At 42.2% G+C, this 25,700-nt stretch overlaps 1 protein-coding gene across 2 annotated transcripts in view; it reads left to right on the plus strand.

Moving 5' to 3' along the window:
• The window catches only part of PHF21A (PHD finger protein 21A), a 94,631-nt gene extending 79,123 nt beyond the window's left edge, over positions 1-15,508 (plus strand). For both annotated transcript variants that reach the window (XM_009999559.1, XM_009999560.1), the window contains 8 exons: positions 1,063-1,114; positions 1,857-1,936; positions 2,413-2,473; positions 5,087-5,250; positions 10,696-10,851; positions 12,437-12,512; positions 12,841-12,944; positions 13,912-15,508. In XM_009999559.1, the coding sequence (XP_009997861.1) occupies positions 1,063-1,114; positions 1,857-1,936; positions 2,413-2,473; positions 5,087-5,250; positions 10,696-10,851; positions 12,437-12,512; positions 12,841-12,944; positions 13,912-14,166 (948 nt within the window). In that variant the 3' untranslated portion in view covers positions 14,167-15,508. The remainder of the gene's footprint in view (positions 1-1,062; positions 1,115-1,856; positions 1,937-2,412; positions 2,474-5,086; positions 5,251-10,695; positions 10,852-12,436; positions 12,513-12,840; positions 12,945-13,911) is intronic.
• The last annotated feature ends 10,192 nt before the right edge of the window (positions 15,509-25,700 follow it).

The following is a 25,700-nucleotide window of genomic DNA, read 5'->3' on the forward strand; positions in this document are numbered from 1 at the left end:
CTTTCTTTCAAGAGAATAAAGGAAACCCTCTTTCCTTCAGAAAACATTTTTCCACCTCTGTTCCCTCAAGACTTCTTAAGATTCCATACATTCCTGTTGGACAGCAGTAGTTGATAAGGCTGCAGTATAAGAAATTTAAATAAATACAGTGCATTGCACTTTTCAGTCCTGGAATGCATTTGTGTAAGTTAGAAGATCATAATTTCCCTCTGATACTTCCTTTAATCAGGAGCCTTAGATTACAGTGTTGATTTCCATTCCTTTGAGGTTTTAGACTTCTGGAGTTACTTTTAATGCATGAGAAATGTCTTTATTTTGCTTTATAATAGATTTCTGCTCTGGTGAGCAGGATGGAAAAAGTCATGCCTGTTCACATTCTGCCCAGGTTTTATTCTGGTTTATGTCCAGTTAGTTTTGGGGAGGAAGAATGGCCAAAATGGCTATTTCTTAAAGCAGAGCTTTGGAACTGATTACAGTTAGATGCTCTCTCTGTTAAGTTTGTTTTAAGTTTGTAGATGGATTCAAACTGACTACTGTATGAGCATTAACTGATGTCAGTGCAAATTCTGATTTTTACGTGTCTTGCACTTCCTACATTAAAATTAGAATCCTTTAAGAAAGCCACAGCTCTTCTCAAATGGGAAATGCAAACCAGAGTTGCTCCTTGTAGTTCGTAATACATGGAGAACATCTTGCAGTAGCAATATTTTGCTGACAATTGAACTGCTTTGTTATTTACTGAGAGCAAATCACATTGTTGGTTCAGTACTGGATTGGAAGTAAAGAAACTGCTTTCTTGTTCCTAGCTCTGCCAACTCTGTGATGGCGAGCAATTGACATTTCCCTGTATCTCAGGCTAGGTTTCCATCTAGAAAATGGAACTATTGTATATCTTCTGTAAAACAATTTGACGTATTTGAATGAAAAGTGGTTTATATAAAAAAGTCTTGATAATAATATTTTTGTTCCTTAGTTACCTGTCAACTGACTTTAAAGGGCTTAAGTAACACCTTGTCCTAATGGTTCAACTTCTCATGAATTTTTTTATCTCCCCCCTCACAGAAATTAGCCTTCATGGTGTCTCTTGGGCTAGTTACTCATGACCACCTGGAAGGTAGGAAAAATGTCTTAAGCTGGTTCTTGAGCTTTCTGTTTCGTGGCCATTCTGAATTGGACGTACAGGTCCAAAATATTTCTGTATTAATTTCAGTATTTTCTTGCACAAAAAAGTACATTTGGGATGTTTGTGCTGCTGGTTTAACTTACATTTGTTGTGCATACTTTTTTATTCCTCTTACTACATTGAAACAAAGCAATTTCTTATGCAGCTGAGATCAGTGTTTGGGAAGAAAGTATATGCTCTGATGGTAGGAAGGACGTTTGTGACAATCCCATTGTTTTCTGGACAACTCCTGTACCTGCAAAGTTACACCATGGATAATTTTACTGTAACCCACATCAGGATTTTCATTTATTTCATGGGACTGCAATCTGTAGTAAATGAGTTAATAGATCATAATTAGTTTTATAATTTGAACTCCTTAATCCTATACAGTGAAATACAGCTTAACATTTCAGTGGTTTGTATATTTCTGTACTGTATTTATTCTTAAGTATCAACAAGGTTACCAGAGGCTTTTTTCCTTTAGATCCCAATTACACTGACCATGAGTTTAAAATACCTTAGTCATAGAGTACTTGGCAAGAAGATAGCAAGGATTTCATTAGTCAGTTGAGGACTGTATTTGTATTCTTTGTCTTCAGAGGTCTCCTCACATGCAAACTGTATTCTGAAGACTTTATTATATAATTTCTGAAACCCATTTTTTTCTAACCTGAATGTTTTGTTTTACAAGAAATCCAAAGTAAGCGACAAGAGAGGAAAAGAAGAACAACAGCAAATCCAGTGTACAGTGGAGCTGTTTTTGAGCCCGAGGTATTATATTTTTGCTGGGAGAACCTGGTGTTTTCATTTTGAACTTCTGTGTCTTTCTGCTGTGTTGCTTCCTCCTAAATTATCTCAGTTCTAACTAGACAGGCAAGCTGTCATTTATAACTCGAAATTTTGCTGTATTTTTGCATATCATTGCAGTGATATGACCCTCCAATTTTTAAATAGTAAATACATCGGGATTTTCTTCTAATGCTCAGGTCTTTGTCTGCCTTCTCCTATGTAAAGCTGATGTTCAATGGCAGTGTGTCTTAGTCTTACCATTAGGTCAGCTTGCATATCAGCCTGAAGCAATTGAGATGTCAGAAGTAGTGTAAAAAAGCTAAAATTTCTGAAGCTGTGCTTCAGGACATAGAACAGCCAGTAACCTCACTTAATACTACTGATCTGTTCCTCAGCTATTGTACAGTGTTATTGCCAAAAATGTTAGCCAGCATAAATTGTTACTTTGTTCCCCACAGCGAAAGAAGAATGCAGTCACGTACCTGAACAGCACAATGCATCCTGGGACACGTAAAAGAGGTGAGGTATACTTAGACCTGTCTCCCTGCTCTGTGTCTCTTTGTCCATCTTGCTTTTGTTGTACCTTTTCTGATTTGAAGAGTAAAACTTCATTTGATCACTATATGTCCATGGTAGACAAAGATCATGACTTCTAGGGATTAGCATAGCAGGTTTTATTAGGCAGCTCAATGTTTCATTTCAGTTTCACTCTAAAAAAAAAACAAAAAACAAAAAAACCCAAACAAACCCAACCAACAGATTGAACAAAGTTCATGAACAAATTATGTTTGAACATAATGTAGTGGTGTAGAGCTGCTGTCGAGATCCTCTTTCTAAGAACTAAACTGTGTTGTTGCTGTCAGGAGGAAGGTGTTTATGGAAAAAGCGCCTGTGCCCTGAATAGGAGAAGAAACTTAGCCCTGTTCCCCACTAGGAGTAGAGATGGGACTCTATCTAGAGCAAGAAAGACTGTCATGCTCATCCTGAGCACTTCTCTGCACCCAGAATCCCACTTGTCCTAAAAGGAGAGATGATCTTTCATATAGATATGTGGTATTATTCCACAGAAATACTTCTGCACAAGAGGGAACATTTTAAGACTTCAGTTATGGTGCAGCAGGTGAATCAGAACAGTATAGGAGAGAATGTGGTACCATTTTTGTGCATGGCATCAACCACACATATATGAAAATCTTTCCCTGATCTTTGATGATTTTCTACAGTCCTTAAAGACTCGTAATACCTTGTCTACTCCTGAGTTTGCTGTCTTAAAAAAAAGTAATTGATCAGGTTAAAAAAACCACAGTCCTACCTACCACTGACTAGTTACATTATCTTTGTTTTTTGGCTGCAAGGTCAAATAATCATTTGACATGTGCTCTCCTTGATATAGATCTTCAGTCCAGCAGACAGTGTGGCAAAGCTGACACTTCTGCAGCTTTGCTGTTTCTAAATAAAATACATTAGTCTCTACTGCCATCCTCTAATAACATTAAATATATTCCTGAAAATGATATTATATAGAATTACAAGAGAGTGTTTCATATTTACTCTGTGGATAAGTAAATGTTCCCTCTTCTAGTAATAATTTCTTAATTCTATTTTGTAACTCATTGTGCACAATTACTCTGTCAATGAAAACAATTGCATGTTTTTGTATTTGATATTCTCTTAGCCTGTTTATGCACACTGACTGCTATTATACTTTCTGTTTGTTTTTTTCTCACACCCTGTTGTGAGCCTTTACCTTGCATCAGCACTTAAGTCTTAGCACACGTTTTCAATTGACAAAAGATTTGGATGTGTACATTTGTTTTGTGATTTAGTGTAGCAATATATTAGGTGAAAAGCTTATGTAAGCATGTGCCCTTGAGAGCTTTAGTTTAATTCTAGATGGTGCTGAGCATGTCAGAAATTTCAGCTATGGATATCACTATCAGAAATCCCTTTCCAAGGACATACTTGGTTTTGGAACATATCCAGACCAAAAATGCAAGGTTTAGCATGTTAATAGGTATAGGCTGATGATCTGTAAACATAATTCTGGGAATTTTTCTTAGATCCTAACTCCTTTGTGCTTATATGTCCATAAATTACCCTGAAGAAGTGAGGTAGAAATAATGGCTACATACTTGTTTTTGTTAACTTGCTTTGCATACATAATTCAATTAATATGGTTATGAACACATTTGTCACTTCTGCTAGTGTAAAGGAGCATATAGGAGTTGAGCATAATCAAACATACTTGACTGAGAAAGTCTAAGACAAGAACACAGAATTTAGGAAGGGTTTACAGTGGAAGACCAGTGGAAGACAGCTGGTAGTGCTGGTATTATGTATTGGACAACAGGACCTGTTCTTGTGGTAGTTGTAAAAATAGACCAGTAGGGTAGAAAGTGCTGATCTGTGGGTGAGTGGGTTTAAAAAAAGGGAGAAAAGGGTGGAGGGGGTTGGTGAGTGTTGGCCTCTGATAAAGGACTTAACCTTTGTGTAGATTTATGCTGGCACTAGAAAGATAGGGAGGTGTGGGATAGCAGTAGAAAGCATTTTAACAGTAATTATTGTAGCTTCTCTCTAGCCTTGATGCCAACATGTTTTCCCTAAAAACTGAATAGCCTCATTTCTAGCAGTGGCAGGTGTCCCCACACTGCTTTTGTGGGAGTGATTCTTTGACTCTCTACAGAGCTTATTTCTGTTTCCTTCTGAAATACATCTTTTAAATGTTCTTTCCTAGCAAAAATCTACTTAAAGTTTTTTAAAAAAAATTTAAAATCTTTGCTTCTGTCCTTCCACTTGTAACTTTTATATTAACTTCCTCTCTGTGCTACATCATTTCCTTTTTCACGCTAGCCAATGAGGACCACTGGCCAAAGGTATGTAAGATCATTTTTCCTTTTTTTTTTTTTCTTTTTTCCCTTTTACTTTGCCACATGTGTATATATCACATGCACACCTCTTGGGCAGGGTAAAATGGGGAATCAGCTAGGAGCAGCTGCCAAGAGTGAAATTTCTGAACCTGAAAAGGCAGTTGGTCTGGTTGCAACTCTGGTCTGCTTCATGACAGTATTAGTGTTTCTGCATGCTGTTTTTTTTTTTTTTTTTTTTTTTGTGTTCCCTGTTGTTAATATGTAGGTCGTCCACCTAAATACAACACGGTGCTGGGGTTCGGGGCTTTGACCCCCACATCCCCTCTGTCCAGTTATCCTGACTCCCCTGAAAATGAAAAGACAGAGACCACATTTACTTTTCCCGCAGCTGTTCAGCCTGTGTCCCTGCCTAGCCCCAGCTCCACAGACGTAAGTAACTCTTGGGGAAGGGTTTCATTTTTAGAAAGATACACAGAAACAGCCACAAGGAACATCGTTGCAAAATTTGTTTCTTTAGTCTCACTCATCATTTGTCCTAATTCAGTGCAGTGAAACAGTCCAGCATTCTTTTGACACCCTTCCTTTTTCCTCCTGCACCTACGTTCTTAGCCTGTAGAGATTTTATTTATAACTCCTTCAGTGGATTGAAACACTGGGAGGCACCAGGCATGCTAGATGAGCTCATTTCCTTTGTAGTGTCTGAGGTCTTGTCTGACTGAATTAAATGTGACACCCATGGAAAAAGGGGAAGGGGTGAATGAAAAATACTACTTACAGACTATAAGAACAAAAAGTGGGGTGTTTCTGTAATGGGAGAAGGAGGGAAAACACTTGGATCACCCAGGGCAGCCAGGAGCAGCTTCACAGCAGTGGTTATGGAAGTTCTGGTGTGTTGGTGTAACTAAATATATCACCCTTCTGGTCAGTTCACAAAATCTGTCTTGATTAAAATCTGGTCATTTTGTTTAAATTTATGAAGAACTGAGTGCCCTTATTTAAAATTAAAGATAAGATTTGCTACTCAAAGCACAGCTTTTTTTTAAGTTGCTGAGAACTATTCAGTTATTTCATTGTTTCTGTTTCGTGCAAAAACATGATGAAAAAAATTAAGATAGTGTGGGAAGAATTGGACCGAGTTGCTGTACAGTTCCAAAGTGTCATAATGAAGAGACTGTACAATATGGTTTGTTTAAAGGTCTACTCTGATTGTTCAGGGTGGGTGAAACAATTAATTACACAAAAATTCTCAGGAGTTGTACTTCAGTAAATGCTTGGGTTTTAATGACTAATATTTACTAGACACAGTTGAAAAATAAAAAGGTGCTTGCCTATTTCTTCATACCAGTGCCACAAACTTTTGCAGTCAGAGTCAGAGCAGTTTCTTCTCCCTCTCCCTTATTATTTTTTAAACATTCTCACATATAGTTGAAATGGGCTTTAAGGAAGAGTTGAGTTGCTTTATTTTCACCTATGCAGTTGTGCCACTGTAAGTACATGGAATGAGAAACCAGCTCTTCTAGCCACATACAACAGGGAATAGAGGCCAACTTCTTGCCTCTGAACTGTATTTGTTCTGCAGAGGTAACAGGAATAGAAATGGTATAAGTGTCTGAGTCACTGAAATAAATACATGTAATTCTGATACCCAGGGAATGTATGTATGTGAAATTAAAAGGTTCTCTTTTATATAGTCACTTTTGAGAAGAGAATAGCACTTGACAGTAAAAACCCTTTCCTGACAGTCAGATGAATGGGACTGTGGAACAGCCCCTCAGAGAGAAGGTGGGTCACATCTATCTCTGGGGACTTTTAAAAGTGAGCAATACAAACAACTAGCATACATGCTGGAAAGCACGTTTTTAGATTTGCCCCAAGAGAAGGATTGGATAATGTGGTGGGGGTCTTTTCCATCTCTGACTTCTGTGTGTGTACTGCTAAGTCTTTTCCCCACTGTGTAAGAGCTCTCAGAAAAATATAATGAGTTGTTGCCCTGTGTTCTGCAGTGCCTGGTGGCAGCAAGCTAAATCAAGAATAGTGAATTTCTGCAGATTCAAATCTAGTTCTGAATGACCTGAGCTTAGGCCTAGGTTCTGGATTGCTTTAGTAGTCGTTAATTAATGAAATCAGAAGTATTTTAAAGGAGACAGTTGAAGATTACACAGCAGGTAATTAACATTCTCTCATACCTAAGCCTATTAGAATATAGCACAGTAGCTCTCTTTCCCCTTTAGATTCATATATAACTTTACTTAAACATATTTCCAAACAAGCAGTTTAATTTATATGTATACAACAGCACTAACATTTTTGTGGATTCAATTTTTTAAAATAATTTTATCCCAAAATCCCATTCGCTGCATATCCACTATCAATTGGGCTGATCTGATAAATTTTTCAGAAATACTTGGTGTTGAATACCAATTTGGTATTGGTATAAAATAAAATGCGTGTAAAAGCAGAAAATATAATTCAAAGTGCTCATGAAAATATTTTTAATAGAAATAGACTGTTAAACAAAATTTGAACCTTCAGAGACAGCAAAATACTGGACAGGAAGTAAATATGAGTTCTGTTCTTCTGTCATTACATGCTACAGTTCTTGCTAATCATAAAGAGAGAAATTGTTTCCCATCATGAGCTGGAAGATAGTCTTCTGTTAATGTTCTCATAAAATTGCTGTATAAGCTTGTGCAGTCACATCCCTTTTTCTGTGATTCAGTTTCTCCCATTTACATGTTTGGCATGGTGCTTCCTTTTCCCTCTGAGTTTTGAGAACTTAGCACTACTTGTAAAAACCAGTAGTGTTCTGGGCTGGAAAAATGCTATATAATGCTGAAAAAGTACTACATATCAAAACACCAACAGTATGAGTCATGCTGGGGATGAAGACAAAGAGGAAAATTAGAACTTTTGCATGCCTCTTATGTTGTTCCAGCACAGATATATCTGAGGTCACATTGTGATCCACATAAGGGGACTATAGCCTTAGCCAAGACCATGGCATAATCTGGTTAATTTTATAGACACACTTCTTGTGCCAGCCTCATGGATGGGACAGAAATGAGTGTTTGGGCATATAGAGAAGTAGGATCACTTCTTTTGGCAGTGAGGCTGGTCTGTGTCATGCTGGAGAGGGCAGATGATGTGAATATAGAACATCTCTTTATTCTAGATAGGACAGAAAATGTTTGTATTTACAGCTTTCAGCTTTTGGGGACTTAAAAATGAAAACACGACAGGTGCATGCCTAAGTAAAAGGTATTTCAGAAATCTCATATGGTCATGAACAATTTGTGTTGCAGAATATTTAGTTGTCCTATGTTGTTCCAGTGAAATGTACATATAAGTATAGATATTATATATTCAAATACACAAACTTATACTTCTGATTTGACATGTTCCTACTCAGTTATATTGCCTAAAGCCAGGCCCTACTACTCTAGTCAATTACAGAAGTAAAGGAAACTGTTAGCTGTCCAAAAAGCTTTCATTTATGTTCCTGGTCTCTTGGTGCAGAGGAAGGAGAGCAAAAAATGACATTAAATCACCTTTTATGATTTAAATGGTGACATTTAAATCACCTGTTCTGAAATTATTCTTTAGTCCCTGTAGCATGTGCTAGATGAGCCTCAGTGAGCTCTGCTCAACCCTAAGTTACTTCCTGTAGCCTCCACGGAGCTGGTCCAAAAGCTGAGGTTAGTGGGGTTGGACTCAATGATCTTCGGAGGTCCCTTCCAAACCCTAATATTCTGTGATTCTCTGATGTCACAACATCAAATATGCAGATATTTATTAGCTGTCTGCGAAACCTGGGGCGTTTCTTTGGAATCAAACAGTGGCTGGGATTTTTATAAGGCCAGTTATTAATTCTGAGGAAATGCACTGAATTTTGCATTGCCAAAAACAGGACTGTGCATTTCCTGTTTGTGTGTTGTCATCTCGGCGTGTTCAGCCACGCTGCACACAGATCAGCTGTGTGACTTCAGGTTTTGCAGCATTCAGTTGAATTTAGAAGGTTCTGGGTCTAGATTTCTAAATGTCTCCCTCTCAAGAAGCAACTGCATGTGTTTCTTGTGTAGGTCTCTTTCTGCAGGGCATCAGGCAAAAAGGTTTGGTTTTCAGCACACCAATAATTTTGCACCTGAGCCAGTTACCAAGTGCCATCAAGCAGTCTGTGGCAATCAAAGCATATTAATGCATGTAATTCTCTTGAAGAAGAATTTTCTTCTAAAATGTGAGAATTTTCCTCTTAAATTTTTCCTAACATTGCAGAGGGTTTTGTTTTATCTTATATGACATCTCCTGCCTGCCTTCTTTTCCTTGTACTTGCAGAATGCATGATAGAGGAAAAGAAGTTCTTCCCAGTCTGGTTACACAGATCACTTCACAAGAGGCATAAAATGCCACTAATTTAGTTCTTCACTTAACACTGGGAAAATCTTTGGTGCTAAAGGATGAAATAATACCATAACCCAGCTTTCAGTGATCTCTCAGAGTTATGGGACCAAAACACAGCACTGGAAATTCACTACAGGTTGATCCTTTACAAAACATTACATCAGTGCCAACCTTGGGAATTAAGAGAAGAATAGCCTTCCCTCTGAGGAAAGGCCTCATCAGCAATAGAGATGGAGAGTAGAAACCTGAGCAGATTGCTTGTGTGTCATTCTTCTAATATGTTTAATATTTTATCCATAGTAGAGATTAGTGTCATTTTTCTTGCCTGGCAACTTAATGTGTGAGTGTGCAGCCAAGTCTGCTATCCTTCCAAATTGATAGAACTTACTCACACATGTGAAAACACTGTTGAAAATGAAACCTTACACTGTATGCCTGCAGTTTGACTCAGGAGACACATCTTAAGATCATGATCATGCAGACCTGGTGGGTGTGAAACTTCCCTGAAGTTGGTGAGAACCATGTATTTCAGACAGGTGTGGTCTTGAATCTTGTGAGTTGACAGAACAACCCACAGGCAGTGGGAAGAGAGGACACGAGCTGGGAATAACAGGAGGAGAGAGAGGAAAAAGTGACAAAAATCAGACCTATCTTTTTGGGGAGTTAATGGCTGTAAAAAAAATCTCTGATGGCAATGCAATAGTAAATAAACCTTTTTTACAAAACGCTGCTGGTAACATTTTCAGTTCTTTCTTTAAAAAAAAAACCTGGTTAGAAAGTCTCTCTTGGTATTCCCTCTTCCTGGCTCTCAGCCTGTATTAGTGATGAAACATAAACCACTCTATAGAGAATGAGAAAATTTTGAGTCATGGCTTTTTTGTGCAATTTGAGGTAACCTAAGTGAAGTAAAAAGAATTGTTTCAGGACATAATTTGCTCTGTTCTTTTTCATTTTCGACCACACCACCTTTTCCTTCCAGTTTCATTTTTAAAGGTGACCTAAATATTTGACAGTGTTCTTTTAAGTCCCTCAGTTGGGGTTTCTTACACACTTATTGCTGACAAGAGACAGCCTCATCAGCATTCCTAAAGTGGAGTTTGGCTTGCATCCAGAAATGAGAAGGGTTAACAAAGTGGGTAGCTCATCACTTTAGGAAAAACAAAACAAAACAAAACAGCAGGTTAAAGGGAAATCTTAAAGACGAGAAGCTCTGGGGTTGAAGTTGTGAAGAGAAGTTAAAGTAATAAGTGTTTGCTGTATTACTTTGCCCTGGGAGGACAGATCTGAGTGTTTCTGATATCCTGCCTGGCTTTCCTGTTTCAAAATGGGCTTGACTGTTTGGAATCCCCTTAGAATAAGTTTGTGCTGTAAACTTTGCATTCAACTAGGATGTAAATGTCAAAGGTCAAAGTTCACTTTTTGCCTTCTCTCTCTCTGTCTTTCTCTCACCCACAACCCTTCCCCTCAATTTTATAGGGCGATATCCATGAGGATTTTTGCAGTGTTTGCAGAAAAAGTGGGCAGTTGCTGATGTGTGACACATGTTCACGTGTTTATCACCTGGACTGCCTGGACCCACCTCTGAAAACCATTCCCAAGGGCATGTGGATCTGTCCCAAATGTCAAGATCAGGTATTGTTTGACAGACAGGGAGAGCTATGTACAATCCATTATAAAGATTTTTTCTGTGTTAAAGAAAATAACGAGATAACTTGGCTTACTTAGGTCAAGATAGCCTGACAGTGAACAAATCTATTTGATCTGTAATAAGGCTTGTGTGAATTTGATGGAATTACTTCTGTTGGAATGCATGCAAATACAAACTGTTAAGTCTTGCTCCCAGATTTGGAGTCTTTATTACCCTTGTGTTTTCACTCTTTTTATGGGGCAAAGCACACAAACATTTGCGAAGAATTCTCTGTGACCCATGGAAATTTTCCTGTTCATCTTAAGCTCATTGTTTTTTTCAGAAGTTATTAGTATATTCTTCTGGACAAATAAATAGAACATTTGCACAAGCCTACCTCAACAGATAGAGATCAAACAGCAGAGAGGTTGTCTTCAGTCTTTTTAATAATAATATCTAGCATCGGTATAATGATGACAGGCAAAGAGTTGGGTGGTTCTTCCTTCCAGGTCCCTTTCTGAAAATACACAATTGAAGTTAACAGATGATATTTTAATATTTTGTTTATAACTGCATTGAGATTACAAGACAAAGAAGTAAACTGTTGTATTCCTAACCTTTACTTGGTACTCTAGAAGTTGCAAAGTGTTGCTGTTAATCAGCAGCCTGAAGCTGTTAACATTCTGTCTGAGGTAGCATATTGCTTGGTCACCCATGTGACCTTTGGTTAGCCAGGTGGTAACGTAAGAAAATGATGTATGACATGGTGTTCAGAAGAATGAGAATGCAAAACTCAAGTGACTTGGTCAGTAGTTACAAGAGAGGAGGGGGTGTTACAACTTCCCTGTTCCTGCTCTTGCTTAATCAGACCTTACCCCTCCTCTTCATATGTTCTTGATAGGTTCCCACATAACTGGAGGAACTCTGTTTTACTTCACTATAAAGTGACCAAATATTCTGAAAGGGAGGAAGTCTGTGTGACTTCACTATAAAGTGACCAAATATTCTGAAACACCCTTCTGATTCACTTATTAAAAAGATGCCTTTCCTCTCAAAATCAAGTTTGTTAGGTAGGGTCTGAAAGACATAAATGGTGCTTTCCCATACAAAGAAAGTTTGCCAACTCTACTAAAACTACCCTGATAAGAAGGGGAGATAGCACGATTCCATGTTTTACTAGCCAGAAGTGTGATGTTTGAATACCTGATGTGGCTACTGCTCTGTGCCATAAAAACATTTCTCCCAAAACAACTAAGATCAGCAATTTATCTGAACCATGAAATAATATGTCTCCTGGCAAGCTTGACTTCAGATATATTTTAATTCCTCTTTTAAGTTGCTCAGTTTCATTAGTAGACTTTATTTGCAGCTATGGAGAGAATTTGAGAAAATGCTGACATTTGTAGGAAACAGACCTGCTTACTGGGAGCCACAATACAGTTGTGGGTAACTCCCTCTGCTGAATCTCAGAACCAGACGTGTGATAGCTGTAAAAGAAAATCCTTAGTCTTTCCCTCTTTGCCACTCTTCTTTTTGCTTTCTTAGAGGTAGGTCATGTAATTGCTAAATCTCTAAACGCTTTTCTTTCAGATGTTAAAGAAGGAAGAAGCAATCCCATGGCCAGGAACTTTAGCAATTGTTCATTCATATATTGCATATAAAGCAGGTAGGAAAATGGAGAACATTACTTTTATTTCACTTCTAATAGGGGAAGATGTTATTTTGGGAATGGGATAGAATTATACTTACTTTACAAAAGGCAATTAAAGGGGAAGAACCTTAATCACTAATGAAGTGAAAATAGCAGTCTAAATATTTGTTAAACCTTCTGTGATGCTTGGGTATGTAGGCAAAATCTGGGAGGCAATCTAGTGCAAGAGTTGTTGAATTGACTTTAAACTCAATTGCCCTCTTTACATGATGCAATTTAGACCCTCTATCCACTGTTGTGACAGGAGCGTTTAAAATATTCTGATTAATACTCTGTTTTTCAGCAAAAGAAGAGGAAAAACAGAAACTACTTAAATGGAGTTCAGATTTAAAACAGGAAAGAGAACAACTAGAGCAGAAGGTCAAACAACTCAGTAATTCTATAACGGTGAGTGTTGCCCTCCCAGATAACTCTGCACCTGTGTTCTGGTGCCAGAATGCAGAGAGAAAACCGTAGAGTGAGTTAATGTGCTAGACCTGTCTTCTACTGGATTTATTGAGAATTGAGTGAGCACTTTCATTTCCAGGAATGAAATAAAGGCAATATAAATTTTGAATCACTTATATGTGATCCATACTGACCATATATTGTAGACATATAGGTGACCTATAAGATCAGCAGGTCACAAACGTTGAATGTTATAGCTACCATCTCCTCCTTCCTGAGAGTTTGAAATATAGATACAAGCAGTTTTTCATGCCTGAAACATCATTTTTCAGCTTTTTTTAAAAGTTATCTTACCTTGACACTTAACTGATGAGGTAGCTAGGTTACTGGCACTTCTAAGAGAAAGAAGTGGCCACAAAATAAGATTTTCAAGTAAAGAAGGGCTTGTTTTTCTTGTCGAGTGTCCCTTTATTGAGAGGAGGAAGTGATGTTCCTGCTAAAATGTATGTGAAAGCAAAGGCTGTATCCCATTAGCAGCATGCACACACACTGTCAGCAGTCAGCTGCAGCAGGATGCCTGAGTTTGCAGATCTGAGCTAAAGGAATTTCAGCAATGCAATACTAGTAGGAAAATAATAAGAACACATACTTGGAAGTTTCCCTTCAAAAGGAACATAAAAGAATGGAGCCGTCTGTGTGGATTTGCAAAACACCTTGGGATAAAAGGGGGCCATACCAGGTGACAGCTACATACTGGCAATTTAATTCCTCAGCCTGAAAAATATTAATTCTTCTGTGAACACAGCCCTGAGACTTTTTTTTCTTCTAGGCTGGGAAAGTGAATTTGTAGCTGGAGTTTTTTCTGGGTACTTATATCCAGGTCCAGGCCTGTGCACATCCCATTTCTTCTCTCACCTTGTTTCATTCATAAGCTTGAACTTATTCCTGCTTATCTGTTTTGCTGCAGAAATGCATGGAAATGAAGAATACCATCCTTGCAAAACAGAAGGAGATGCACAGCTCCTTGGAGAAGGTAAAACAACTGATCCGACTCATCCAAGGCATCGACCTTTCAAAACCTATAAACTCTGACGTCAGTTCGGTAGCCATCTCCAATGGCATGGACTCCACTAACAATACTAGTGCTGCCACCTCCACCTTAGCCCCCTCCCCTTCCCAGAGCTGCATGGTGAACTGTAACAAGGGCGATGAGACTAAATAACACAGTGAAGTTCAGAAGGGGCCAAGGGAGGTGGCAGCCAGGAGGAAGAGCAAAATAAATAAACTCTAGTAAAGCAAAACCGGATTTCTTCTGGAAAGTGCAGAATTCTTTAGTTCTTTGGTTCCAGAGAGAGTGTGAAGATGCTTGTGCCAGGCGGCACCGGAGTTTGCCAATTGATCCTTCTTATTCTGTGTGTACATGCAAAGTTTGGATCATGTTACATGAATAGTGCCAGCTGGGGGTTCTTTGCCAGCACCATGCCAAGTGAAATAATATATTTACTCTCTCTATATTTTACACCAGTGTGTGCCTGCAGCAGCCTCCACAGCCACTATAGGTTTGTTTTATTTTTTGTTTGGGGTGAGGAGCAGGGATGAGGGAGGAGAGCAGGTTTCAAATCCTTATTTGCAGAACAGTTTGTTTAGCTAGGGGAAAACAAAAACAAGTCCAAAGAGCCTGTGGGCTTTTCCTGTTTCTAAACTCTCAGTACTATTAAACCAAAAAAAACCAGAAATATAAATTATCCAATCCCAGTGCCCAGAAGGGACAAGTCTATCAAATAAGCAGTATTTACTATTGTTTAGACAGGAGATGTACAAAAGGAAAGGACGGACTTTTCGCTGAGTAACCAGCACACGTACAGGCTGAGGATCTGCTGTCCCAACAGCTTTGGGTTAATCCTGTTTCTTCACATTAAACAACAGACATGCTTTACAGAATTGGTTTGAGTCCTCATACTCATCCAGAAAGGCTATGTTGGGAATGGGAAAATAGAGAGCCAGAATCCAGGGTCAGCCTGGAGCATTGGACGGAGGTGTCCCAAGAGAAAACGTACATCGATTACTTGAAAATGAGATTCCAATCCTTTTCTATATTTATAAACAACAAAGGTATCCTGAACAAAGTAGCACATGACCCAGATGTGTGAACTGAACAGAGAAATGTCCTTTTCTTTCACTTCCTTTCTCTTCTTTTGGTAACAAGAACTAAATAAGGAATAGAAAAGCTGTTTTTCAGGCTGACAGTCTAATTAAAGAGGTAGATGGGACCTTGCATGGTATAGATTAGAAGTAATAGTGTCAGTGAGATACAGTGAGTCTTTGTGAGTCCTTGTGTCATCGTTTTGGGCACTGTTTTTTTATGCAAGGGCAAAATCTTTGTATCTGGGGGAAAAAAAACCACAACTTTTTTAAATTAAAAAGGAAAATAAAAGATATTGAGGTCTTCCTGGTGTTACTTAAAATAAGATCAAGGTAAGAAACATTGTAAAAAAAATTACAAAAGTGCTATTTGTTTCCTAAACAAGTGATTTCTATTAAAAAGGTGTCAGAACTGGAGAAAATGCTGTGTACTTAGAATTTTTTAACACAGACTTTGCTTATTTATGATGACATTCTGCTGTGTTTGTTTTTTAAAATCCAATGGGACAGTTTCTATAAATTATACCATACATGGCTACTGGCAAAACAGTAAACAGAATCAAATCCTACAGTGCTGGATCCCACCACACCTGGAGGATCTGCCAGGCTTGTATCTGCTGTTTCCATAGCTCTCCCATTCTTTCATGTGTTTGTAACCCAGAGAAAAGCAGCTGGCAGCGTGCTTGTTTAAAGCTTTTATAATGTTGTGATATGGACTGATTAGAGCTTGAGAATGAAAGACAGTGAGTTGGTTGGACTGAAATTACCTTCCGTTATATCCTCTTGTTTAAGAACTTTGTGTCTTATATGTAATCTTTCCACTCTAGATAGCAAAGCTTGCCTTGTGCTTTCTGTTACTGTGGGGTCTGTCTCAGTTTACAGTGCTGATTCTGGTCACTTAGGGTTGTGTCCCAGAGCTGCCTAGTTTCACTGCTGCTTATAAACATTTGGGCAAACCCCATTCCCACTGGAAGTACTGGGAAAACTCCCTTTACTTCCAGAGGGAGCAGAATTGAGCTACTACACAATGTGAGGCAGTCTCTCTGGTCTGGTGCCCTTGAGAGCATGCGTTGGGTGGCAAGGCAACCTGCTCAGCTGGTTCTAGAAGAGGAAAGCTTTGGATTTCAAAGATGTGTTTCTGAACAAGAAGTAAATACTCCAGACACTACACAGCCTGAGAGAATCTCTTTGCTACCACAGCCAAGTATAGTTTTGCAGGATTCTTGGAGCTGTTTTCCTCCCTCTCCTCTAGGTTGCCTTTCTGCCCTTTAAGGACTTCTGTTCCTTCTGTAGGAGTGTACACTATTTTCAGCTCTGAGCTCAGAACTGATATCCCGAGTCCTCACATTTGTCTGTAGCTGGGAAGGTGACTCTTGGGAGCACTTCTCAGCTGAACCCATGATAACCTTGACTCTGTCTTTTGATCTTTGAGTTCTGTTCTGGAACTAGCAGAGCTGGAAGGGTAAGTTAGCACAAGTGTCAGGGAGACAGCTGGGCAGATTACGTCAAAATTGACCAAACTAAAAATGTCCTTGTGTTAACACAGTTACCAGTGGGGGTGTTACCATAGGGCAGCACTGGGCCAGGAACTTATAGCATTTAAAAAAAGGACTATGGAGAAAAAACAAACTGAACATGAGCCTTCTTTCTTTAGAATATGAGCCAGCAGCTAACAGCCAGAGATACTCATGAGAAACTGCTTTTTTTTTTTTTTTTTTGGCCAGGTTGTTCTTTCGTTGGGCACTTTGGTAATTCTTAACATCTTCTGAAGCATTGAGTACGTTGCTGGTAAGGGACCATCTTTAGGAACAGGTGCACTGAGTCTTCATGGTTCTCACATTTCTTTTTTCTGATGTTATCCTCTGAGCTCCCTTGAAGGATCTGCACTGTTTGGAGGTAGCAAGCTATGCCTGAAGACTGGATACTCATTCTGTTTTCTTTGACAATTCAGGAGGGGATGGAAGTAAAATTCACTGGTAACCATATTTAAATTTGAGCACAGTTAATCAGCCAGAAGATGTTAAAACAGCTGTTACTGCTTTTCCAAGGCATCTGCTTGTCTCCAGAACCCAAGTAGTTAAGTATAAACTTTATGTCCCTATTCTTACAGCGTTTGTGTTCCAGGCTGTAAAAGGATGCCTTTAGCTAATCATTACCTGGCAGAAACAGGATCTTAACTGAGACTTTTTGATGCTACTGGGTGGTTTTCTCTCTCTTGCCCTGATCCTGTTTGGATGCTTTCCCTCTTGGCTTTGCAGCAGTATCTGTCAATAGGCAAGGTGCATTCCCAGGGCTTCACTGACACTGGCAATGATGTGCACAGACACAAGTAATTTGGGGTTCTCTTTGCCCAATTAGCAACAATAGGGTAGAAGGGGAATTGGCATTTGCTAAATACAGAGGGAAATGGTGTTTTTCTAGCTGCTTTAGAGGTTCCAATCAAGGGAGAAATTTAAACTCTGACAGTTTAAAGCTCAAGCTTGTCTTCTGGGTTTGGATTGGGTTTAGTTTTTTCCCTATGTAATATTTGAGACAGAGTGAGTTTCTTCTAAACTGCTTTACTGTTTCTACTTCTGCTCTTTGGGAAGCTTTCATAATGACTGATATTTTGTATTTCTAAACCACTGTCAAGATACGAACTAATTCTTATGTCATTGCTTGTCATTGGTAGGAAATAAGTGGCTTTTAAATCTTTGTTTTAAAGGAGGGGATGAGACCACAGAGGAAGCACATATCAGAGATAGTCCTGGCTCTCTGCCCAGTGCTAAGGGCTTTAAGAAGTCACCCTGCTTCTTTGTTCAAAAATACAGTAAGCATTGCAGAAGTAGTTTTCCCTCCACTCTGTTCTTTAAACAGCTGGAAAGGTGTTTTGAGATCAGAGTAGGAAAGCAAGCATGTGACCTGGCTAGAAGAATTAGTGTTATCCTTAGTATTCTCATTATCTTCGTTTAGAGCTGCAGTGGTTTTAGTGCTGTACCAAAGGCAGTACTTCCAGGGATGATTGGCAGGCAGGGTGAGCAGCATGGATGGACATCAGCAGCCCAGAGTTGCCATGATGGTAGGATGAACTTAGTGGCTTGCGTGAGGAAAAGAAGGACTCTGTTCTTTGTTACAAGGAAGTTTCTCCCCACAGGGCTATGAATTAAAAGCCACTTACCTAGAAATCAAAGAGGTGATAATTTTATGGGCAGATCTGTTGGCTTTGTTGTTGGTAGAAAGAACAGTACTGTATTTTACTCTTCGTAGCTAACAAGGCTTAAAAAAGCACATCTGTATTCCAGCTGTCTAGAAATTTGGAGCCTAATTCTGACCTCCTTGGCTTCAAATCATCTTCTCTGAACTGTGGCAGAGACAGTCTTGAAAAGCAGCACGATCAGCATTCAGGAGAAGCCAGAGTGAAATCTCCCTCTTAGTCCCAACAAGATGTGCCAGCCTACAATATAGGGCAGTAAACTGAAATTTCCTTCCCGTGTGGATACAGTAGAAGATATTTGTGAATTTGCAGTGCACATATTTCTCTTTCTTTTTTTCCCCAGCTGGGTTGCACCCTGGCCGTCTTTACTTCTGAAGCACTAATGGTGAATACATGGTTTTTAATGAGACATGTTTTTAAAATATCATATTCAGATGTCAAACCAAAATTCACTCATTTACTGAGGGCCTCTTTCAGTGAACTGCTCGGATAACCACTGAAATACTGGTATTACACTTCCCTGTGGACCATGCACCTCTAGGCAGAATTTGTTGTGTCTTTTCAGAACTGTTTTGACCTTTCTTCACCTCTGTTTGTCGTCCTTTGAGATTCTGAAAACCCAAGGCAAGTTCAGCCTTGCTGGATCACTGCAGAGAGTTTTCTGACAAGTGTGTAGAAACACTTCAAATGAGCCAGGAACCTGGAGAAAGAGGAGGACGTTTTGTCATGCAGCTAATTGATTGGCGCTTAGGCTTGCCTGGCCAACAAACTACCTCAGCAAAGGCCATTCCCAAGCACTATGTGGACTCTGGAGTTTCTGGCATTCAGATGACAAAAGATCTTCAAAGAACCCTTCCAACAGCCAGCTAGGTACTAGTCTCTGAGGCCATAATGAGCAAGCCTCGCAGCAACGTGCTGTTGGATCCCTGTTTTCAGTGGTCAGACCTAGACCAGGGAATGCCCTAGAAATCAGGTGGGACCAGGAAAACACAAGAGCTGCAGACGTTTTGTCTCCAGGTTATTGCCGTCTTGCTCAGATCTTTCTTTAAGCCTCAGTCCTGTTTGCAACACCTACACAATGGAATGTAATATTCAAAAAAATGACTCTGTCCTTTACCTTTAGCTTCCATTTCCCCCATGTTTATCTTTTATCTGGGACAAGAACTTTCTGCATCGTTGTGTCTTGTATAGGCTGAGCACATAGTTGAAACTTGCCAATAAAGAAAATTATTTATACTATGCACTGGTAAGCTTGGTAATTACAGACCCATGAAAAGACAAACACCTCTCCTATAGGTCAATTTAAGATGTAGGCTTGTTTCAGAAAACCAAGACTTTACCTGTGTGAGGGTCTGTCTGTGTCCCCTGTCAGTGGTACTAAACTGCCTGAGTAGTGAATGGAAAACAGGCTCACCAAGTGGTGCTGTTAACCACAGTGTCTGTTGCATGAGGTCAGGCCAGGGTCTCTCATCTCTCCTGGCCAGAAGTGGGTGCTGCAGGGACCAAGGAAAGGACAGAAGGCTCTTTAGAGAAGCAAGGACAGTGAGAAGGGGTTACAGGACTGGAGACAGGGGAGAGGAAGAAGGGAAGTGGGAGGAGGAAAACAAAGGAGGATCACATGGGGTAAAGCAGAGAAGAGAGAGAAAAAAATGGAAAGAGATGAGAAGGAAACTGAGGTTAGGAAAAAATCCAGGAGTGAAATAGGGCTTTGTTGTGAGGAGACAGGTATCCCTGCAGTTAAGAGACTGAAAGTACAATGGAAGGATTAGGACAAAAAGGCTCTTTACCCTACCTCTATTCCTGACTTGGGTTGATCTGTATTCCAAAAGGGCCAAATGACCTTTTCAGCTGTAGCTAGGAAAGGGAGTGGACACTTAAGTCAGCTTCTGCTGCCAAGTCATCCCATCCTGACCAGAGCCTCCTTTGACTTCTGTGCTACAATGTGGGATGAGGCAGATGAAGCAGACCTTGGGGCAGCCAGAGCCTTCTTCTAATCTGGACTGAATGAATTAAAAATTTCACTGGCTAGAAGTATTCCTGAGACTAGCCAAAGGTTCAACTCGCCAGTGTGATTGCACCTTCCTAGTTTGAGTGCCACAATCAGCCTTGTTGAAATCAATGTCACCTTCCAGAGGCCCTGGGTCCAGAGTAAGCAGAGAAGATTATGCCAGGCAGGACCTGTGAGTCAGGTCCTTCTCAGCTGTCTCTTGGACTATCTGTGCAAAGTTCCTGTTCTCTGGACCATAATATCTGGCAGCCCTGTGCCAAAACTCCTCTGTACAGCTATGCCTTCTTGTTTTCTTAGAACCTGGTTTATTTAGAGGTGCATGTAAAAAGGCAGTTCACCAGAGCAGCTAGACAAGGGACATTTGGTAAGTTCGATGTAACCTTTCAGGATCTGAGCCTGGAGAGCTGTGCTGAGGGCCTGCATCACAGCTAACATTAGGCAGCAGCCCCTGGGGCACTCTCCTGGGAGAACAGCTCTCCCTGTGTGTTAGTTTAAGTATGTTAGCAGGGTACTTAACCTCTCTATGTCTGTTCTTCTTCACTCTAATATCCAAGCAGGTGTCAAATGCTTCAGACAGAGAAACTCAGCCCAGACCACATCTAGGAAGGAAGAAGTACTTAAGGGCATGTTTACTATCAGGAGTGCCTAGGGAATTTGAAAACTTTGTAAGCTTGGCTCTGCCCTGGGTGGAGAGGTGGTACAGAAAGGCAGCAGCAGGGAGCAGCATCAGCCTGCTGGCACTCAGCAGACTTCTCAACACCTGGGCAATTTGCATCTCCTTTCTTTTTCCTACATTTACACTGAAAAATGTAGACCTCCACCAATTCTTGCTCTGTTGTTGCCTGCCTTCGTTTATCTGTGTTGTTGGAAATGAGGTGTTACTGCTTCTGAGCTTTAAGAAAGCACTTTGTGAGCCACTAGAATGGCCTTGGGGGTGTAGCTTGGCAGGGAAGGAAGGCTGTGGCTTAAGCAGGTCCAGCACTGGCAGAGGCCTGCTCCCAGAGTTGTGTGCAGTGTCCACCCTTCATCTTGGATCCCCAGCACTCAGGGCTGATACTGTGGAAGCACTGGGGAGATGCTGTGTCTGTGCCAGGAAAGGCAGGGGGCTCCCCTTCCTCATTACCCAGATCTATCAGTCAGGGCAGGCTGAAATTAAGGGGAAGAGGGCACTTATTTAAAAGAGAAAGGAAGAATCCCTCTGTCCCTCAAGTTCCCGTCCATAAAGTGGGTATTGGTAGTTCTGCCACCAAGAGCTGCAGGCACTGGGAGCAGCCACTGTTGAAAGAAGAGGTACAGTCGTGCTCTGTGCTGGGTGTGGCAGGAGGCCACGTGTTTCTGCCTGTTCTGGGCTAATATGTAATTTCTAATCATAGTTTTCTATGTTTCTTTAATTATCACTGGCAGCAAAACAGTGACTGACTCTAGAGCCAGGAGTAGCGTCTTTACCCATCAGCTCTCACTTCCAGAAAGTACATTGAGACTGAGTCATTCCTGATGCCATCTGTGACAGGCAGCCAAGACCCTCCTCAAGAGGAGGGTTTTTGCTACCCTGTAAGAAGCCCCTGAGGCTCGGGCAGCTTCTCAGCAGTCCCATGGGGGTGCTTCACTCCAGTTCCAGCTGCAGGGCCCCTGCAAGCACCTTCTTGTACTGGAAGAGGCTCCTCAGCCACCTCTCGTAGTGCCACAGAAGCAAAGCACAGGTTACTGTTTCAAACTCCATTAAGCAAAGATTTAGCCAGATAACCAGGGGGCAGATGGCTAGAGCCAACCTGTTCAGGATTCTGCAGAGCACGGGAACAACTTGGCTGCGTTAACAGCAGTGGAGGTGCAGAGAAGTCGTGTTGAGCAGCTGCTTGCCTGGAAGGTCTGGTGCAGCAGTGGGATGGCTTCTCAAGCGGTGTTTTGTCTGGCTCTGATCTGCAAACACCCACCATGTGGTCCACAGCTGAGGGCAGACAGGTTGTGAAGGCAGCTCTGCTTATATAGAGAAAATACTCTGGCTTCGATCACAGCTTCGTGTTCCTGCGACCTGTGCTGGCACCACCTCAGTGAACTTGTTGCCACCACCCCACCTGTGTGCTGTGCTCTGTCCTGTGCCCACACCCTCAGCAAGCTGTGAAGCCAGACTCCTGGCTTGGAGTTGGACCAGGAGCTGATGCTGAAGGGTGCCATGCCCGAGCCCCAGGGCCACAGGTCCGGCGCTGCCAGAGGACAGTGTCAGCTCCTCTCCTGGCTGGTTTCCCCTGGCGAAGCTGTGGCACTGCCCGTGCTGCCCCAGGCCACGCCAAGCTCCAGCCCTTGCAGGCCCTGGTGTGAAATGCCCTTTCTGACCAGTACTGCACTGTTGTCACAGAATCACATCATGAGAACACCAACTCATGAGCTGGTTTGGTTTTGTTTGTTTGGTTTTTTTTAAATATCTCTATCTTTTTTAGCCTGATGCTCATAGTGATCCGCAGTCTCTGCTGCCTTCAAGTCCCTTGTGGTTTCAATTTTGGTACAAATGTGTTTAGATTTTAGCAAAGTAAAGTTGGAGGGGAAGGGGAAAGAGAGCATCTGATCAATTTGTATTTATTTATTTTAACATTTTACTAAATAAAACACGGTAAAATCTATTGTCTCCTCAGCTGTATGTACCAGGCGGGTACACGGTGTGGTGCTGCAGAAGGTCCCCAGCCCTGGGACGGGTTCCTGTTGTGCTGGCTGCCACATGCTCTGGCGCCAGGCGTGCTTTCTTGGCAGGAGAAGGGTGCTGCGTTAGTAGGAATGAATTTTAGCTTTAAAGAGCTGTGCTCAGTTAAGGACATCTTTGCCGGCCCTGACTCAGTGGCTGCCTCCAGCTGATGCTGCCCGGCAGAGGGCACATGGAGACCAAAGCCGTGCTGGGTTTACTCCAGGTACCTAAAACCCCTGTAGGCACGTTTTAGGGTAAGGACTGGCTAGGCTGGGTAAAGCATTATCTGAAAAGGATGGCACAGAGTCTTCCTGCTACAGGCATAGCCGTTCACCTCCCAAAAAAACCTGCAGAACCAGCAGTTCTGTAGCCACCTAACCATCAGAGAAGAGCCCAGAAGAGGCCTGTGCCATCCCAGCACTGCTCCACCACCACGTCTCCAGCAGAGAGCAAGCTAAAACTACCAGCTACACTTGATCTAAAATTGTGTTGCATAGTGCAGAAGCAGAGTGACATTAATGAGTTTTGGCTGTATTAAAAAAAGTTGTCTGCTAGGGACTGGTCAGGTGGAGCTGTGTCTGGCTTCACTGTGCTTAGCAAAGTCTTTGCAGCCCTTTCCCAAATAAAACCTGAACAATGTGCTCCTGGTGTACCACCACCCCCATCATCTCCCCCTGCAGACATAAGGCTGGTAGCTCATATGACCTAAGAGGCAGTGTTTATTCCTGACAATCCTGTAAAGCCATGGCTGTTCAGCAGGGGGGGTTAGGGCGGACCATGGCCTGAGCCAGGTGCCTGTCCTCAGTGGGCAGAGGAAGGTCCTCCAGGTCACGTTGCAGCAACAAGCTTGGCAAACTGGTCTCAGGGACAAGCCACAGCTGTGCCAGAAGAAGAAAAATCATCTACTTGGGTGCAATAAACTGACTACATGCCTGAGCTCTGAAGCCCAGGCTCCATTCAAAGGAGCACCAACCCCCCAGGCTGCCAGCCCCACCACAGCACCAGGACCCAGCAGGCTTGATCCCACCGCTGTCAGCAGCTGCCGGGCATTTCACAGCTGGGAGGGGACCAGCACACCTGCCACTTGGTGCCACTTGGGCCCTGCTTTAGCCTGCTGTTGTTCCCTGCTCCCCAAGCCTCCCTCTGTGCCAGCCAGAAAGGGAAAAGGCTTCAAACGCACCGGGCTGGGCAAGCCCAGCAATGCCTTTCTCCAGCCACAGCTCAGGCTACACCACCACTGATCTCTTCCCACTGCCTTCCCTCCGGGGGACACGTGCAAGCTCACTGCAGGAAAAAAAAAAAATAATAACCAGGCAGTTCTAACAAGGATGTGAAAAAGAATAAAAAAGCTTTAATTTAAAAATTAAATTAAAAAGAGAGAATAAGCAAGAGGCGCTTGTGCCCTTTCCCTCCCCCGCGCTTTGAATGGCTCCTCCCAGCTGCTCCCACCATGGACGGAAACCCTCACACCTGCACTGAGCTGGCTCTTGCAGCCCAGAGTAACACTAAGGAGAGAACAGCAGAGACTGCAGCAGCAACTGGCCTGGAGAGCCTCCACGGCCACCAGTAAAATCATCCGGGAGGAAGAAAGGATTAAAAATAAAACAAACAACCCAAGACACCCTAATAATTTCATTCTTATAAGAAAAGTACTAAATAATTTAAATGGCGTGAGGAAAGCAAGTGCATCCTCTGTGCTCCAGTGTGTGACAGCGGTGGAACAGTGCCCGGCCAAGCTGCTCCTGGCACAGGGATCCTGCCAGCCTGCTCAGCTATGGTCTTGTCCAGTGTCAACCACATCCCTGATTGTCGATAGCAACGCCTGTGCTGCCATGAGCTTGGGTGGAGCAAGGTGGTCCCTTGCCAGGAATCTCTCCAAGCATGTGCTGGCCCACAAAGAAGCTGCTGGTTTTGCCCATGGCAGTGGGTGCCTGGCATGGTCTGCAGCCCTGCGGACACTGCCAGCCCCAGGACAGAGCCTCTCGCCAGCATGGCTGCTTCCAGCTGGGAAGGCACAGGCCTGTTCTGGGAGCTCACTACTGGGGTTAGCAGACAGCTCACCCTGCTCTGGGTGACTCCCACACCACCAGTACTGGAGACTCTGCATCCATATGGATGGTGAGTAACAGTATTTCACCCTGTTAATCAGCCAGCCTTGCTCCAGGCTTGAACCAGGTCCCTGGCCCCGCCTCTGTTTCTGAGACTGGCTCCACAGAGGATGCAAAGGAATGGTCTACATCCTTGTCTCCCACTCACCAAAGCCCCAGAGGGATGTGCGGAGCACTGGGACCACAGAGCAGAGGCAGAGCAGGGTAAGGTAGAGCTCCCAGCCTCTTGAGGAACCAGGCCCCAGGCTGAGGTGAGCTAATGAAGGCTGAGAATCCACATCTGCTAAAACAGGATGGAAGAGACCTGTCCCCTTGGCCCCAGGCATGGGGAGGTTCTCCTGTAACACAGGAAGGCTACTGCTCCAAAAAAACCCTTGGCCACACCACAGCAGCTTGACCTGCAGGCGCTGCCAGTTCTCACAGCTGGCATCTTCCATCTTGTTGACAGGCATCCTGTTGCTGGGCTGGAGAGGCTGTGCTGCTGGCTCGGCTCCCTCGGGCCAGGCTGCGGCGGTGGGCCAGGGCAGGAGGGGGGCCCTGTGCCTTCCCCTCCCCAGCACGCTGCTAGCACCCCACACCCACTGGCCCCGGGCGTCACAGGCTCCTCTCCGCGGGGAGGTATTTGAGGGCG

This window comes from Chaetura pelagica, unplaced genomic scaffold (assembly GCF_000747805.2).
Source record: "Chaetura pelagica isolate M959 unplaced genomic scaffold, ChaPel_1.0 scaffold55, whole genome shotgun sequence".
Lineage (NCBI taxonomy): Eukaryota > Metazoa > Chordata > Aves > Apodiformes > Apodidae > Chaetura > Chaetura pelagica.